The sequence below is a fragment of the Rhincodon typus genome, chromosome 9 (genome assembly GCF_021869965.1).
Source record: "Rhincodon typus isolate 14 chromosome 9, sRhiTyp1.1, whole genome shotgun sequence".
In the NCBI taxonomy this organism is placed as follows: domain Eukaryota; kingdom Metazoa; phylum Chordata; class Chondrichthyes; order Orectolobiformes; family Rhincodontidae; genus Rhincodon; species Rhincodon typus.
Genome location: NC_063340.1, coordinates 15402652 through 15419485, shown reverse-complemented (window position 1 = coordinate 15419485; position 16834 = coordinate 15402652). Strand labels below are relative to the sequence as shown.

Below are 16834 nucleotides of genomic sequence, written 5' to 3'. Positions count from 1 at the left end.
ATCATGTCTACACTAATCCCACTTTCCAGCACTTGGCCCATGGCCTTGAATGTTAAGACATTGCAAAATGCTCCTTCACATCCTTTTTAAACATGATGAAGTTTCTTGCCAGTACTGCCCTCCCAGGCACTGCATTCCAGATTCTCACTACCCTCTGGAGAAAAATGAATTCTCAAATCCCCTCCCATCCTCCTTTCCTCATCTTAAAATTACACCCCTTTTCCTGTTGCCTTGCAGCGATGGGGAAGTGAAACTGCGTTGATTACTAAGATGATTGTCGTGCCTCACTCTCAGTCCCACACCTCCTTTCCTGCCATTTGAAAGGGGTTGAAAGCAGAAGAACATTCTCTGAAGGTGTCTCGAACATCCAAATACATTTATCAGATTTTGAACCCTTTCCCCACCATCCTGAGTGACCATAATGCTTCCCTCCATATTGTTGTATCCAACTGGTTTTTAAAAATTGATCTCCGATTTCCCACCTCCAGCCTTTTACCTGAAAATTTATTCTATTGCATTGAAGTTACGTCAGTTTTTGTACTAATTTGAATCAATAGCCTCTTGTTTTACCCAGACAGTTTAATTTTAGTTAACACAAATAAGGGAGGGAAGGTGGGAAAGGTCCAGAAGGGAGACTCTCTGCTAGATTGAAGATGAGAAAAGTAAGGGCCATGCAGGGGTGGGAATGGGAGAAGAGACAACAGGTATGTCTCAAGGATATGTGAATGACAGAATGATAAACACCTACCATCCAAATGCAAAAACAAGGCTGCAAACAAAAATGGAAACAAAAGAAGAGCAGAGATTTCAGTCTGAATTTGTTGATTTCAGTGTTAAGCCCAGAGGCTGCAAAGATGAGGTGCTGTCGGAGTTATAGAGTCATACAGCCTGGAAACAGACCTTTTAGTCCAACCAGTCCATGCCAAACATAATCCCAAACTAAACTAGTCCCACCTGCTTGCTCCTGGGCCATATCCCTTCAAACCTTTCCTATTCACATACTTATCCAAGTGTCTTTTAAATGTTCTAATTGTACCAGCATCCACCACCTCCTCAGGAAGTTCATTCCACACACGAACGACCCTCTGTGTAAAAAATTTGCCCCTCATGTCTTTTTTAAATCTCTCTCCTCTCACCTTAAAAATGTGCCCCACTAGTCTTGAAATCCCCATCCCTAGATTAGAGACATCTACCATTAACCTTATCTATACCTGTCATGATTTTATAAACCTCTATAAGGTCACCTCTCAGCCTCCTACTCTCCAGTGAAAAAAATTCCCAGCCTTTCCAGTCTTTCTTTATAACACAAACTCTCCATTCCTTGCAAACTCTTCTGAAGACTCTCCAGCTTAATAATTTCCTTCCTTCAAAGTTATGTTGAATTCATTCTAGCATTGCAGCAGGCAGAGGACAGAGAGGCCAGTGTGCAAGCAAGGTGCAGAACTTAAATGACAAGCAATTGGAAACTTGGGTTATGTTCTCTCTCTGAATGGGGAGGTCTTTTGCAAAGAGGTAATCCAAACTCCTTGGTGTAAGCAGTGGACACTGCACTAAATCAAAGAAGAACAAGTAAATCTTTGTTTCACTTGGAAGGGTTTTGTGGGAGGAGCTTTGGATGGTGAGATGGGAAGAGGTTAAAGGGCAGGTTTTACACCTCCTGAACTTCTAGAGGATGGTGTCATTTGCAGTGAATGCAGTCGGGGCTTCGGTGTGGTGGACAGGATAATCCCTTTGGAATGCAAAACGGAAAGGGAAAAGGAGGATGTGTCTGGGGTGGTGACATGCTGTTGAAGGTGGTGGAAATGGTGGAGGACGATCTGTTAAGGAAGTTGGTAGGTAGAAGGTGATGACACCAGGAACGCTGTCATGGTTCCGAGAGGGAGGGGAGAAGTGGGAGAGATGTAATAGGCACAATCAAGGGCCCTGTCAGCACTGCTGTGGGAGAACCCTTCATTAAACAAAAAGTGAGACATTTCAGAAGTGGCACGGTGGCTCAGTGGTTAGCCCTGCTGCCTCACAGCGCCAGGGACCTGGGTTCGATTCCAGCCTCAGGCGACTGTCTGTGTGGAGTTTGCACATTCTCCCCGTGTCTGCGTGGGTTTCCTCCCACAGTCCAAAGATGTGCAGGTTAGGGTGGATTGGCTGTGCTAAATCGTGCTGTAGTTCCCGGGGTGTGCAGGTTAAGGTGGATTGGCCGTGCTAAATTGTCCCATAGTGCCCAGGGATGTGCAGGTTAGGGTGGATTGGCCGTGCTAAATTGTCCCATAGTGCCCAGGGATGTGCAGGTTAGGGTTCTATGATTCTCTTCTGTACAAGGTTACTATAGCAGAACAGATGTGACACAGACAAATAAACTGGAAGAATAGAACAGAATCCTGTTTGGTAGCCAGACATAATGAAGTGTGTGGTCGTGGCCTACAGTGAATATCTGTTGGAAGCCTATTGTCAGAAATGGTGAAAGAGAAATGAAGGAAGAGTCAGAGATAGACCATGTGAAGTTGAGTAATTTCTCCAGTTCGAGTGAGAGCAATGAGCAGCACTGATACAGTCATTAGTTTCCTGGAGACAGAGGTGAAACAGGGGGCCTGATAATATCCCATTAAAAATGCATACACAGTCAATATAGTTACCCATAATAACCTGTTAGCTTGAAGGAAGTAAATGGAATGGGGAGCGGAGGTGGAGAGGGATGGGGTGTGATGGTTACGACTGATAGAGTCATACAGCATGGAAACAGACCATTCGCTTCAACACAATCCCAAACTAAACTAGTCCCACCTGCCTGCTTCCTGGCCTTTTTCCCTCCAAACCTTTCCTATTCATGTATCTATCCAAATGTCTTTTAAACATTACAATCGTATCCATATCCACCACTTCCTCAGGAAGTTCATTCCACATGCAAACCACTCTCTGTGTAAAACACATTTGCCCCTCATGTCTTTTCTAATTCTCTCTCCTGTCACCTTTAAAAATGTGCCCCCTAGTCTTGAAATCCCCCATCCTAGAGAAAAGACACCTACCATTAACTATATCTATGCCCCTCATGATTTTATAAACTTCTATAAGGTCACCTCTCAACCTCCTATGCTCCAGTGGGACAAAAAAAGATTGTTTGTGCCAGGAAACTGTTAAAGTACCTTTGTAATCAAACAGTAGCAACATCTCTATGATGGTGTCCTTTCCCTTGACTTTCTATGAAGTTCTAATTATGTACAATATTTCAAATTAATACACATATCTTTCTTCTGAGTGACTGCTCTGTACAAACATATGAATGATCTTGGGAGGTTTTGGAATATTTCTATGTGTCTCGTGTGTTGAGATGGTGCTAATTTCCAACATTGTGCTTTGGTCAACAGTAACAAGGGAATGGAACACCTCTACAGTATGAAATGTAAGAATGTGGTACCACTCTATGATTTGCTCCTGGAGATGCTGGATGCTCACAGAATGCACACGCCAATGGACAAGCCACAGCCTGGAGGAAATGGAGCCAATCCAATAAATAGAGGGACCATGCCTTCCTCTTCTTTACTGTCACTAAAGAAGACAGATGTGAGTTTTGAAACATCAAGATAGGTCAGTGATTTGAATGGTACGCAGTATTAACAGAAGTCCCAACAGAAAACTACCTATGATCACTTGCAAATGAAGCACATCACTGCAGCAAAATTTATATAGCTTCAGCTTCATCCAAACGCAAACCACTCTGCAACAAAGGAAGCCCTGTATTTTGTATACTTACTGAATTGGAAAGGGCTTGCTAGTGATGCGGGAACAGCATAGTGTTCCAGCAGTTTTGTAAAGTTCTCTAATCTTCTCAAAGAATTTACTGAAATTCCAAATGCTTCACTAGAACACGACCACGAGGGACATGAAGGTGAATGTACTATAGGACCATTCCCAAAGGATTGATAATCCTTGGCCTTCTGATAAACACTTGGCAACAGAATGAGTTAGACCACTGAGCGTTCACCTCTGCTAGCCAAGGTCAAATCTGCTGGTGAAGGTTTGGATGGAAAACCAGAATGAAAGGGGGTAGAGGCGAATGGAGTTAATGGACTTCTCCTCATATCCATCCAGATCCCATTGGCAGCTGTGCGAGGGAATCGAGGAGAAAAATAACCCACACTGGTACCAATCTTTGGAGCTGGTGCCATATTGCTGGCACAGAGTAGAGGGAGCTTTACCCTTCTGCTGAATTCCCTTCACTCCCTCATCTTCAGTAAGAACAAAATTAAAAAAAACGAATCTCACAAACGTAACCCCATGAACATGGCCTGTGAATTTCCTCATGACCCAAGTGACCCTGTTCTCAACTCAGTTCCTCTGCTAATCCTGGCACCAATCTTGGTCCCATTGGTTATTCCATCATCTTTGTTCATTAATTGGGGTTTACGTTACGCTTGTTAAAAGTTTGAATAGATTGATTTGTTTTATTTTATGCACAATTACGAGTTAATAATGAGTTCAGGACTAATTACAGCCAATACTCTACACACCTTCAGTTAAGTCACATATCATTGCTGCATCAAAGTCTTGGAATTCCCTCCTGAATGGCCACCTTTGGGAGCACCATCACCACATGGAGTGCAGCAATTCAAGAAGGTCCACCATCACCTTCTCCATGACAACAAGACATGGTCAATAAAGGACAACCTTGCTTGTATGTCAAGAATACATTTTTAAAGTCTGTGTGTGGAGAGATGACCAAAGCACCGTGATCAGGATACCACCCAGACCTCAAACGTCAATGGCCTCATTCCTCCAAAGGTTTTTGACACTTCTTTGATGGGAAAAATCAGAATCTAAACCCTGGGCAGGAATAGGAGGCTCACTCCAGATCAACGTTCTGTCAAGTTGCAACACATCAGCACAATATTGCGTTACCAATATCAACACTGGCTACTACCTCAAAACACTGGTGGTTTGTAGGGAATTTTTTTGCAACACTACCGTTTACTCCATATCATTGCTGCAATAATCGTAGGATGCCTATTCTCTACAAAGGTTCAACAAACGGCCTTTGACGCAATGTTTCCTCATTTGGTGCCTTTTTTTGTACGGTGTGCCAGATGCTTATTGGTTAGGTGTCATGGTGCCATTGAGGGGGTGTGTTGATGTTTTGATGTTGACGATGCTGAAACCCAAAGACTTTGGCAAATTAGTTCTGGAGCAAGATTTGGGCATGCAGTGATGATACAGCAATGACCTACTTTGTATGTTAAATCCCTTGGGTCTACCCTCAATGTCAATGGAAGGTATGTTGGGGCAATCCATGAAATCACCCAAATAGGAACCTTCCTGCTCAACCATTCCTGGCTTCAGTTAGAATCACGGCACCCTTACTCAGCTGTTTATGTTCCACAGTACTGAGTTCATTAGATCTCAGCTTTCACCAGTCAATGGACAAGACGAATTTTCTCTCCTGGGTAAAGTTATAACAGAAAACTTATTCAGACTGTTCACAATAATGAAGGGGGTATCAGCAACCACAGAATGTGGTGGAGATAATTGATAGAACAGTCAGGTGGAGAATTGGTGGAGGGTAGTGGAGTGGGAGCAGTACTGAGGGAGATCTTTTTTTTAGACAACAAGTTGTTGAAATTGGGAACGCACTTCCTCACTGAGCGTAGGAAGCAGATTTAACAGCAACTTGCACTTGTGCCGAGTGGCGTCATGCTGTACTGTATGATTCTATATCATTCCTCCTGTTTTCTGGGTATACATGTTGTCAATTTCAGAGCAAAAACATGGTTCTTTTTTTAGCATGTCTGATAAGTCCATAGATTAGCCTAATCTTTTCTCTAGTACACGGTGAGTTTGTAAGCAGCAAACAGTTTATCAATTATAAATGAGGTGAGGTATGGGGTGGTGGGTTAAGATTTGCTCTTTTTCAGTAAATGTCTTCATGAAAAGTGCTTGGACTGAGAGTCAGAGAAGCAGCTTTCATGTTTGTAGCTTTCTTATGTAATGTGTGGGTTTATTTTGGTGAACCTTCCACAAAGCTGTACTGCTTCTGAAGGCTGAGTATCAGACAGCTACGTATGAGAAGACAGGAGCATGGAGAGATACAGATCTCAAAGGTGAAAAAACAGAGCCAGGCTGTGGGATATTTCTTTAAAGGGGCAATACAGGAATCTTTGAGAATCAAAATCTTTACAAGCGGTACACATGTGAACCTTTCCACAAGACATTCAGTAATCTATGGTGCGCTTATTGCTAGACAATGACAAACTGACATATATCAGAAAATGACATTGGATTGAATGTTAGATTACATTCTGATAGAGATTGAGGATTCACCATCAGCATATATCAGAATTGGGGATAGTATTTCAGAATAAATTTATTTTAATATAATGTATTTTGTTTTGCTAAATTATATTTCTCTCACTCACCCAAAGCACAAGCATTTGGCCGTGACTTAGCTCTGGCAATCCAATAAAGGTGCAAATAATTTTGATTATTTTAAGGTTATTCAATTTTTTTTACTGCTATGGGGTTTTTGTTGTCACTAACTGGGCAACAATAGGATTTTACAGAAGGAACCTCCTCAGTTCATCCTGCCCTTGTTGCCATTTTGCACCTCTCTGCACTGACCTAAATCTACGCGGCCCTGTTCATCCCAAATTAGTCTCACTTGCCCCTTTTCTGCCGATAGTCCATTTTCAACACCAAACTAATCCAACTGTTCCACTCTGTCCAAAGTACTTTATCAATCCTGAGTGGTTTCTACTGTCCTGATTTCTCTGCGTGAATTGCGTACATTAAGTGCCTTTGTATTCTCCGACCTTCCTTTGGCTCCCAGTCAAGGAAAGCTTTGACTTTAGATTTCTTAACCTTGTTTTCGAATCCCTTCATGGCCTGACCCCTCCATCTCTGTGTTCTCCTCCAACCACACAACCTTCTGAAATATTTACACCACTCTTAACTGTGGCCTTTGTGCATTCCCAGCTAGAATTGCTCCACCATTGGACGTCACGCCTTCAGTCAGCTAAGCCTTCAGTTCTAGAACTCCCTCTGTGCACCACTCTACCTCACTTTCCTTCTTTAAGGCCCAAGCCCCCGACCCTTCCCGCCAAATCTCTGTAATAAAGAGTTAGATAATCTAACTTAATATCTCTCAGTCTGGCTTGGTGATGTACATGTTTCGTAAAGCTCCTTTCAAGTGCCTTGAGGTGTTTCATTACATTAAAGGGATTATGTAAATATAACTTATTGTTTTAGGTCCATCCATTCTGTTTTCCACTGGGCAGTCCACAGTCCCAACCAGATGAACTTGGAAGAGCCCTTGTTTGGTATTGGTAGGGCTAAGGAGAAACAATGACATGAGTACCTCTAAGTGCTGGGCCCATATTTCCCATGAATACAGTAAAGAAAGGAACACTTTATTAACCACCACATTGGTTGCAGTGATTGGGAGCTGCAGCTGTTTACATATCAGTACCATGTTCACATATCAGTACCATGTTCTCCTGTCCATGTCAAAATCCCACACTGTCAATCAATCCATTCCAGCTAACACTAGCACTCAAATTTATTTACTACAAGTGGAACTACACAGAGAACCTGTATAGACACAGTGAGCCAATAACAGGGTGACACTGGGTTGACACAATGCATAAAGGATTGCATATTAAGTAGTCTGAAATGTTCCAGATTGTTTCCTATGCCCAACCTATAAAATGGAGATGACCTCGTATTTGTTAGTTCCCTAGATATTTTTTATTCAACCTGTTCAGATGTGTTATAAAACACTGCTGGAGAAGGTAGGAGTTGAACCTGGCTCTTCTGACCCAGAAGTAGGGCCATTATCACTTTGCCACAAGAGCCCTATTGTTAGTTCCTTGGGTATTTTCCTAAACAACCCATTCAGAGTATTTATGATAGACCTCTGATAAGACTTGAACCCAGGCCTTTTGTCCTAGAGGTAGGACTATCACTGCGTCACAAGAGAACCTACCATTAGTTCCTTGAAGTAGTTGATCTGATGTGAAGCAGCTGGGGAACTATAAGGCACTTTCATTTGATGACTGAACAATTTCTTCTTGATGGTCAGGTAGTTAAGACAGTTTCAATATTCATCTTGGGAAGGATGGCTTGCAGTCTCCAGCTGCCTAATGATTCACCTTGAGCAACAATATCTTCTTTTGGTTAGCATGTATTGGAGTTAATCTGTAAAAAACCCACCACCATTCATTAGCTTCAGTGGTCTTCACATATTCACCCTGGCTACGTTGAGCTTCCCTTAAGACCTTTGGCTGAAAACAACATATCTTAAAGCACCATAAAACGAGTATTTTCCAAATCTGTGATCAAAGCGTTGATGCAGTAAATGTGTGAAACTCTTTCCTTCTATTTTATGTCCCATCTAATCAGCTTCCTGTTGGATGTGAGAGGGTGGCTGATTTCTTTTCTCTCTCTCTGTTGCTTGCCTTTATTGGAAGCAGTTATCACTCATAAAGCCCAGACTACAAGAAACAAATTCCCAGGTGAAGTGAACAAGCTTGCTGATGGTCATGTTATTTTACTATAAGGCTAAATGTTACCACACAATTAATTGTTGGTCACGTGCAAGATGCCACATGGCGATCTAACTACCTTTTTATGGCTGTCAAAAGGGCTGAACAGGATTGTCTAAAATGTTCTTGTAAAGGAAAAATGCATTTGTGCATGTAAATTTGTTTCTGTTTAATTGAGTAGTTGATAAAACAAGGTTTATCAATCGCTGTCTCAATACTGTGCAACATAGAAGCTCTGCTCTAAGCAGCAGATTATTTTGAGGTAAATTGTTTTGTGACTCATAAATACAGACAAAATGAATGTATTTCTGTGGGTTATTGAAGATATACACTTTAGTGAATTATAGCAACTTTCAAAGCATTAGTTATCTTCTCTGTTTCATCAGAGAGTTTGCAAATAGTTTTCTGAACAGTTTGTTTTGGACTAATTGAAGAAGGAATCTCATAGGGTTTATCATTATCATAGTTTACACAAAAATTGCAGTTTATATATAGCTTTACATCTTAGCACTTCATCGCAATTATCACTACATAATAGTCACTGAGTATTATTAAAGAGGCAAGGAATGGCAGGTGTTAGATTATTTTAAAGGCAGCTGATTAGTGTGCCATTTGGCAAATTATGCAGACAGTTATAAATCTACCCCTTGCTGCTATTTTGAATAGAATTAGAGGCAGTGAGCACCAGTGGTTACAGATATGCCCAAATATTTCACAGTCCCCAATCCCATCAGTCAAACAGCTCATTTGTGTTTGGCCAAATATTTTTTTGTGCAGTGATTGTGTTCCCGAAATGGCTAGTTTTGAAATCCAACCAGAGTCCAATCTTCAGGTGTTGCATACAAAATGAACTAAATCACATCCGTATAATGTGTTCACACACTGCAAGTGAGTTCTAGTGATCCTATTGTGCTACCAACTCCACTGGTCTCACAATGTTTGAAGAAAAATGTCTACAGTGATGTTTAAGAAAAGCCTATACGTGTACTGTATTTTTGAAAAAATATTTAATTGCTAAATACTCTTGATTCTAGTTTGTTTCAACTACATAATGCAGTACAGTTCTGATGAGCGGGAACACTTGGATTACAAGTCAACGGTGATAACCGTCTAAAAGACAAATGTTTTGTCAACCAAGGTATTTTCCTGCATCGTATTTTCCTCACAGAGATAGTCTGGGCTATGCAATGCAGAGGAATACTAATGAACTGTATACTTGGCTTTCAGTTAAATATGTAAAAAAACCATTGTTAATTTTAGCTTTAAATTCCTTTCCCTTTTGCTCATGTGTGATACAATTCTGCCTGTGTACATATACAAGAGATTGAGATTGAATGTAATGCAAGAACAGAGGATTTTTAGGGAAAAAATGTACTGTAATGTGTTAATTACTAATTGGTAGTCTGAGCTCACTTCATTGAAATCCTTTCACACAAACACACTCTCAGTGCAATGTGCTAGCCATGACCCCAAAGAGTTATAGCTTGACAACCAGAGTCTGTATTCTTATTTTTTATTTACATTTTAGCTGGTGTATTAAAAAAAAGTTAAGAACCTGTCACAGTTTGTCTTAAGCAGCAAAATAGTCTGTTGCTGATTGCTCAAATGTAGCTCCCTAAAATGAGTAACTGATAGACTGGCTGTAAATTGCAATATGCACACATTTCTGAAGGAGAACAAAATGGTTCGATCACAAATTCATTGTGATGAGATACTTGAGTTGTGTCCTGGACACATTGTGAAATGGGAGTGATATCCCCCAAAAAAATGTGGCTGGTTTTCCACATTTCTGCAGAATGTCTGTAATCCGACTCAGCGAGGCTCCTCTCGAAATTGGAACCACTATTGCTAATTTCATTGTCAGTCTGTTCCCCACCCACCCGAGAATTGTGTGAAATTATAACAAGAAGTTGAATGATGACTATCTGTCGTTGGGGGCCACACATATCTCAGCTCACACTCCACCCATTGTCATGGTCATGAGTTTCTAGCAGGAGAGTAAATTATTCCCAGTTAAATGAACATGTGTGTAAACAAGAATGGAAATCTTCTCCAGAAGGCAAACGCAAAATCCCAGGAGGAGGAATGCATCAATCAATTGCTTATGCAGTAATATCAATACCAAAGATCCTCCTTGTTCATGTTTCACACATCATGACTCATTCTACCTTATAAGAAAACTACCTACATTGATGAATTGTTTGAACTACCTATTGCGATGCACTACATAGTAAACTAATAGTGACCCTTCCTCTCCCCACCCCCATGAAGGGTCTGCACTTTGTAGCACCAAGAAAGTGTTTTGTAGCAGACTTCTCTTTCTTAATATGTTATTGCAGCTGATGCTGTTTGTAATTTGTGTGTGATTTTAATTTAGGAAATCCTGTGCATGTAAAATGATTTTATTTGCATATTGAATGGGTGGAATAAAACAGTGAGCTAATGTGCCTGTTACTGCGTTTTGCTTTAAAACTCCCAAATCTCAGGATTATACATCTAAGCAGGGCTGCACTGTGCCCTGGAAAGATAGAACATAGAAAAGTACAGCACAGTACAGGTAAACAAGGTGGAGGAAGGGACCATAATGCAATCGCAGCCAACAGGAAATGTCACAATCTTTGAAGGAAGATTTTTCCAATACACCTGGTGTCTACATCCACCAACAAATGGCAGATGACAGGGTGCACCAGGTAAACAGTAGTGATGACAGCAGTTGAAAAGGGCAATTGGGAAATAAAAAAAAGCACATGGGCTTTAAAAATAGAGGCAGAGTGTAGAAAAGCAAAGGCATTTGCTAAAGCTTTATATGAATCACCGATTACATTTCAACTCACTCCTGCCAAATTCTAGACACCGTATGTTAGAGAAATGCAAAGTTTTGAGGTTTTCTTTTCATAGAGTGAATGTGGAGAGACTATTTCCACTGCTGGACAATCGGTAATCAGAGGACACAGATTTAAGTAATTGGCAAAATATCCAGAAGCAACATGAGGAAAATAATAAAAACTTAGGAAAGAAGGTGCAAATATTTAGAATGCATTACCGAATAGAGTGGTGGAAGTAGATTCAATAATAACTTTTAAATGGGAACTGGACTAGGCACCTTGTACAACTTTATAGGGAGAGATCAGGGGAGATGCACTAATTGATTAACTCGCTGGTATAGAGTCATAGAGCACAGAAACAGACCCTTCGGCCCAACTCGTCCATGCCAACCATATTTCCTAAAACGAAACAGGCCGAATGCAGGAAAATGGGACCAGATCCCTGTAAACCTTTCCTACCCTGTACCTATCCAAACATCATTTAAATGTTGTAACTGTACATGCCACTACCATGTCCTCTGGCAGCTCATTCCATACTCACACCACCCTCTGTATGAAAAAGTTGTCCGTCAGGTCTCTTTTAAATCTTGCCCCTCTCAACTTAAACGTATGCCCTCTAGGTTTGGACACCCCACACTGTGGGGAAAAGACCTTGGCTATTCACCTTATCTATGCCCCTCACGATTTAGTAAACCTCGATAAGGTCACCCCTCATCCTTCTACGCTCCAGGGAAAAAAGACCCAGCCTACGCATCCTCTCCTAATAACTCAAACCCTCCAGTCCCCGTAACATCCTTGTAAAGCTTTTTTGCACGCTTTCCAATTTAATAACATCCTTCCTATAGCAGGACAACCAGAATTGTACGCAGTACTCTAAATGTGGCCTTACCAATGGCTTGTACAGCTATAACATGATGCCCCAACTCCTGTACTCAGTGCTCTGACCAATGAAGGCAAGTATGCCAAATGCCTTCGTCACCACCCTGTCAACCTGTGATGCCACTTTCAAGGAACTATGTACCAGCACTGCTAGGTCTCTCTGTTCGACAACAATCCCCTGGGCCTTCCCATTAACTGTGTAAGATTTTCCCTGTTTTATCTTGCTAAAATGCAACATCTCGTGTTTATCTAAATTAAACTCCATCTGCCAATCCAGTTGATCAAGAACCTGTGGTATTCTTGGACGACCTTATTCACTGTCCACCATATCACCAATTTTGGTGTCATCCTCAAACTTACTAACCATGCCTCCTCTACTCTCGTCTAAATCGTACATATGAATGACAAACAACAGTGGACCACGCTTTCCTATTGCACTGGATGTACGATGGGCTATTTCCAACTGCTGGTTCACTTCCCACATCCACATGGTATCAGATGAGGGGTGACTCACCTGCTGTGCTTTCCATGGAAGAGGGGCAGAAGACAAAGTGGGTGTATGTTGCATCGAGTTCAGGTGGCAGAATCTATGGTGGAGTGTGCAACTGGTGCAAAGTAGTGATGACACAAAGACCACGGTGAAAGAAGAAGGCCCTTTAATGAGCGACCCAGCTTTCTGCTGTATACCAAAAAGAACCAGCTTTCATATTATTAATTGTAGACACACAAGGCTGCTTTTGAATAGAAAAAAAAGCGCTACGGTTTGACCATGGTCGGAACATGCCACAATTAGACAATCACAGCAGTCAAACAGGAGTGACACTGTTCAAGAGGCCTCCCTTGTTTCAAATCTCATCACCTGATTCACTTTGGAATTGCTACAAACATGTGCCCCACCCATTGCGTAAAGCAAGAGGTTTTCAGGTTGTAGGAGGATTTATATTTATATCTTATGTACACATCCATGCCTCCTCCCACAAAGGAAAATTGAGAAAGGGAAGTATTTATTCCGTGCATGTTTCTGAAAAGCAGCTCACAACGTAAAAATGATCAGCACAGGTAATAAATGCAAGGGGTAATATTAAAACATAAAATAGCTTTGACAATCTGTACACAAATAATCTGTTCAATTTTTGTTTACATCCAATAATTGTCTCATCAACATTGCCTGAAATTTTACTTACATCTCAATACTATCCTGCTCAGACTCCCTTCCAGATTTACATCGTTCACACATTCAGAGAGTTAATTTTGAAAGCTCAAACTATACAAGGCCATGCCTAAAGCGAACACTGTAGAAAATAACTGCTCATTAAAAAGTTATTTAAATTTGTATTTTACATGTTTCTCTTTGAATCCTGGATCTGGGAGTGTGGACTGGCTACTTTCACGCCCGTCTTGTGGCTTCAGTTTGACCTGAGTGGTTTCGAAGGACATCGTACAGAGCAGCCAATGGTGTGGAGAGCCCTAAAGGAGCCAAGCCTGCCTTTCCCCCTTCCGATGAGGAACTGCTTCTGGAGATGGTACCATTCCTCAACTCTCTCTCCCATTGGTCATATTGGAGGGGGGCCATTGGTGTACCTCAGCATGGGGTGGAAGGATCGGGCAAAGTTGTTGGATGTAGCACAGCTATAGTCTTCCTCAGTCATTGGCACCAGGCAGGCCAGAGCGATCAGCAGCAGCAACAATAACTGCAAGGGTAACGCTGCTCGAAGCACTCGCAGGAGAAAGGACGGCCTCTTCTGCGCTTCCGACTCCTTAGAACGGGAAGAATCGCTTCGGCTTTCTTTGTGGAGCCTATATTTACAATAATATACATATTAAAAAAAAAATTACAGCTCAGACAAAAGGTCCCCTTCGGAACACAAATCCTCCTCCCAGATTTCCAAATTCACATTTGAACGACTAACCTTCGAAGTAGGAACCTGACCTGCTTCACAGTCAGTGGTCTGCTGAGAAAATGCAACTACGTCCAGCCTCCAATCTACTTTTCTACTGCTGTCCTCCTTGTTTCACGTCTTCGTGGACCTCCTCATTATTGAGATTCAAGAACCCATTTGTAAAGTTTAATCCTGTATCCAAAGTGATCTTAAGCTGCTAATGTACACTTTAGTTTACAATTATCAACAAGACAGCATTCTTTAAAGACAACACCTTCCAAATTGCAATGGCCATTGAATCCAAGCAGCATAAACCCAGGGATGCCAACACTCTACGACTGTCTCATAATCTTCAGGAATTAAGGATTCATCTCCAGGAGACTGCTGTGATGTAGCCCAAAAGTAACAAACACTGGAATGTTCAATATTTTGTTCTTGTACTTTCTTTGAATGCTTGAGGAGTTAAAGAAGTGTTGGAAATGTGGGGGAAGATTAAAGTCAAGATTAATCCAATGAAATGGCTGTGAGAAGGCCGTGTTCTTAAGGAGGATGGATAAATTGTGGGTGTGGAATAGTTTGAGGTAGAATGTTTATGCAGCTCACAGTCTTTGAACTGTTGCCTCCTGGTTTACAACACTGCATAGATACTTATGATTGAAATTCAGCAAGTTCTTTCACATTAATTCCTTCATTCAAATTAACACAGTTTTGTAGATGTCCACAGTGCAAGGCAAATCTCTCAATTGTTCAACATGGGGAGTCTGTATTTATCGAGGTGAAAAAAAAATACGCAGCATTCCTTCAATGGCGAGAGGTTGGGAAGTGTTGATGTGTATAGGGTGACCTTGTTTATGAGTTACAGAAGTTACCATGCATGTGCAGCAAGCAATTAGGAGGGAAAATGGTTTGTTGGCCTTTATTGCTGGGGGATTCGAATACAGGAGTAAATGTTGTTGAACGAAGCCTTGTTCAGACTATACTTAGTGTAGCTCTTTACCCTATCAAGGCTAAACTTGCATAAAGGAAATGTAACTGATGTTCAAAATAGGCAGGGCTGTCCTCAGAGTACAGACTGAGCCGATATTCCCTAGTGATTAGAAGAATGAGAGATCTCGCTGAAACACACAGAATTCTTACAGGATTCCACAGGGTAGATGCAGAAAGGGCGCTTAACCCTGGCTGCAGGTGTCTAGAGCCAGGGGGATTTCTTCATTTACAGGGAGATGAATCTTGGAATCTTCCGTCCTACAGGGCTGTAGAAGCTCAATCATTGAATATGTACAGACCAGAGATCAATAGATTTCTAGATATTAAAGACATCAAAGGGACATGGGTATAGTATGGGAAGATGGTGTTGAGGTAGAAGGTCAGCCATGATCCAGTTGACTGGTGAAACAGATTAGATGGGCCAAATGCCTATTCCTGCTCCTATTCCCAATGGTTCTGAGTATAAATGCCATAGTGTAGGACTGCGTGTGCACCAGACTGGGTAAGGGGTAGAGAGTTCTCATCCAAGAAGGGCATTAGTGAACCAGTTGGGCTTTCTTCCTACGTTTCCAGGTGCCAGAAATCTTATTTATTTATTGAATTCAATTTCACAGCTAGCTGTGATTGGCTAGACTTGCACATTCTGAACTCTCAGTCCAATACCACAAACACCAGCATATCATGTATAACCTTCACCTGCTCCCACCTTTAAAAAACAAGTCAACCTGCTATTTTTGCCACCAAGGCATCGTGTTGACTCTGCTCTCGACAAGCTGGATCATCACTACATCCGTACACAGGAATGGCACAGTGGCTCAGCGGTCGGCACTGCTGCCTTGCAGTGCCAGGGATCTGGGTTTGATTTAGGCCTCAGGTGACTGTCTGTGCAGAATTTGCACGTTCTCCTTGTGCCTGCGTGGGTTTCATCCTGGTGCTCCGGTTTCCTCCCACAGTCCAAAGATGTGCAAGCTAGGTGGATTAGCCTTCGGGAATGCAGGATTACAGGGTTGGGGCTGGGTGGGATGCTCTCTGGAGAGTTGGAGTGGGATCGATTGGCCGAATGGCCTGCTTCCACACTGTGGGGATTCTATGGCCATTTATTAGACGATGAGTATTTTTAAAAACGAGAGCAAAGTTGCCGCAGACTGCCACAAACAGAACCCCCCGATGGGACAAATTGTCCAGAATGTGATGGTTACCCGGCCCATTGTGTGATTAGTGGCTCTGGGATCTTTATCAGCTACCGGGGCTTGGTCTGGTTCAAAGACCAGTTTAAAGAATTTAATTCAGGTAAAAAATCTTGGTTTTTCTCTTTCTTTTCTAGGTTAAACAGAATCTGCTGGCTCCGGTTTTGCCATTTGGTGCACTATGAGATCTGAACAAACACCAAATCTCAGGGTCAAAAGCAATTTCTGACAGTTCCTGGCAGCTCCTCCTTCAGATCCCACCAGCTCTGCAGCGAGAGAGAGAAAGCCTTTCTCCATTGCCAAGTTTTCTCTGGAGGGAGGCGATGGCCTAGTGGTATTATCGCTGGACTGTTAATCCAGAGACCCAGATAATGTTCTGATGAAGGGTCTAGGCCCGAAACGTCAGCCTTCCTGCTCCTATGATGCTGCTTGGCCTGCTGTGTTCATCCAGCCCTACACTTTGTTATCTCTAACGTTCTGGGGTCCCGGGTTTGAATCCCGCCACGGCAGATGGTGGAATTTGAATTCAATAAATATCTGGAATTAACCTT

At 42.0% G+C, this 16834-nt stretch overlaps 2 protein-coding genes across 9 annotated transcripts in view; one reads left to right on the top strand and one right to left on the bottom strand.

Moving 5' to 3' along the window:
• esr1 (estrogen receptor 1) overlaps positions 1-10960 on the top strand; it is a 252890-nt gene extending 241930 nt beyond the window's left edge. For both annotated transcript variants that reach the window (XM_048600892.1, XM_048600891.1), the window contains one exon: positions 3360-10960. In XM_048600892.1, coding sequence (XP_048456849.1) covers positions 3360-3579 — 220 coding nt within the window. In that variant the 3' untranslated portion in view covers positions 3580-10960. The remainder of the gene's footprint in view (positions 1-3359) is intronic.
• Positions 10961-12870: 1910 nt separating this feature from the next.
• LOC109912528 (nesprin-1-like) overlaps positions 12871-16834 on the bottom strand; it is a 194567-nt gene continuing 190603 nt past the window's right edge. For all 7 annotated transcript variants that reach the window (XM_048600820.1, XM_048600819.1, XM_048600821.1 and 4 more), the window contains one exon: positions 12871-14026. In XM_048600820.1, the coding sequence (XP_048456777.1) occupies positions 13783-14026 (244 nt within the window). In that variant the 3' untranslated portion in view covers positions 12871-13782. The remainder of the gene's footprint in view (positions 14027-16834) is intronic.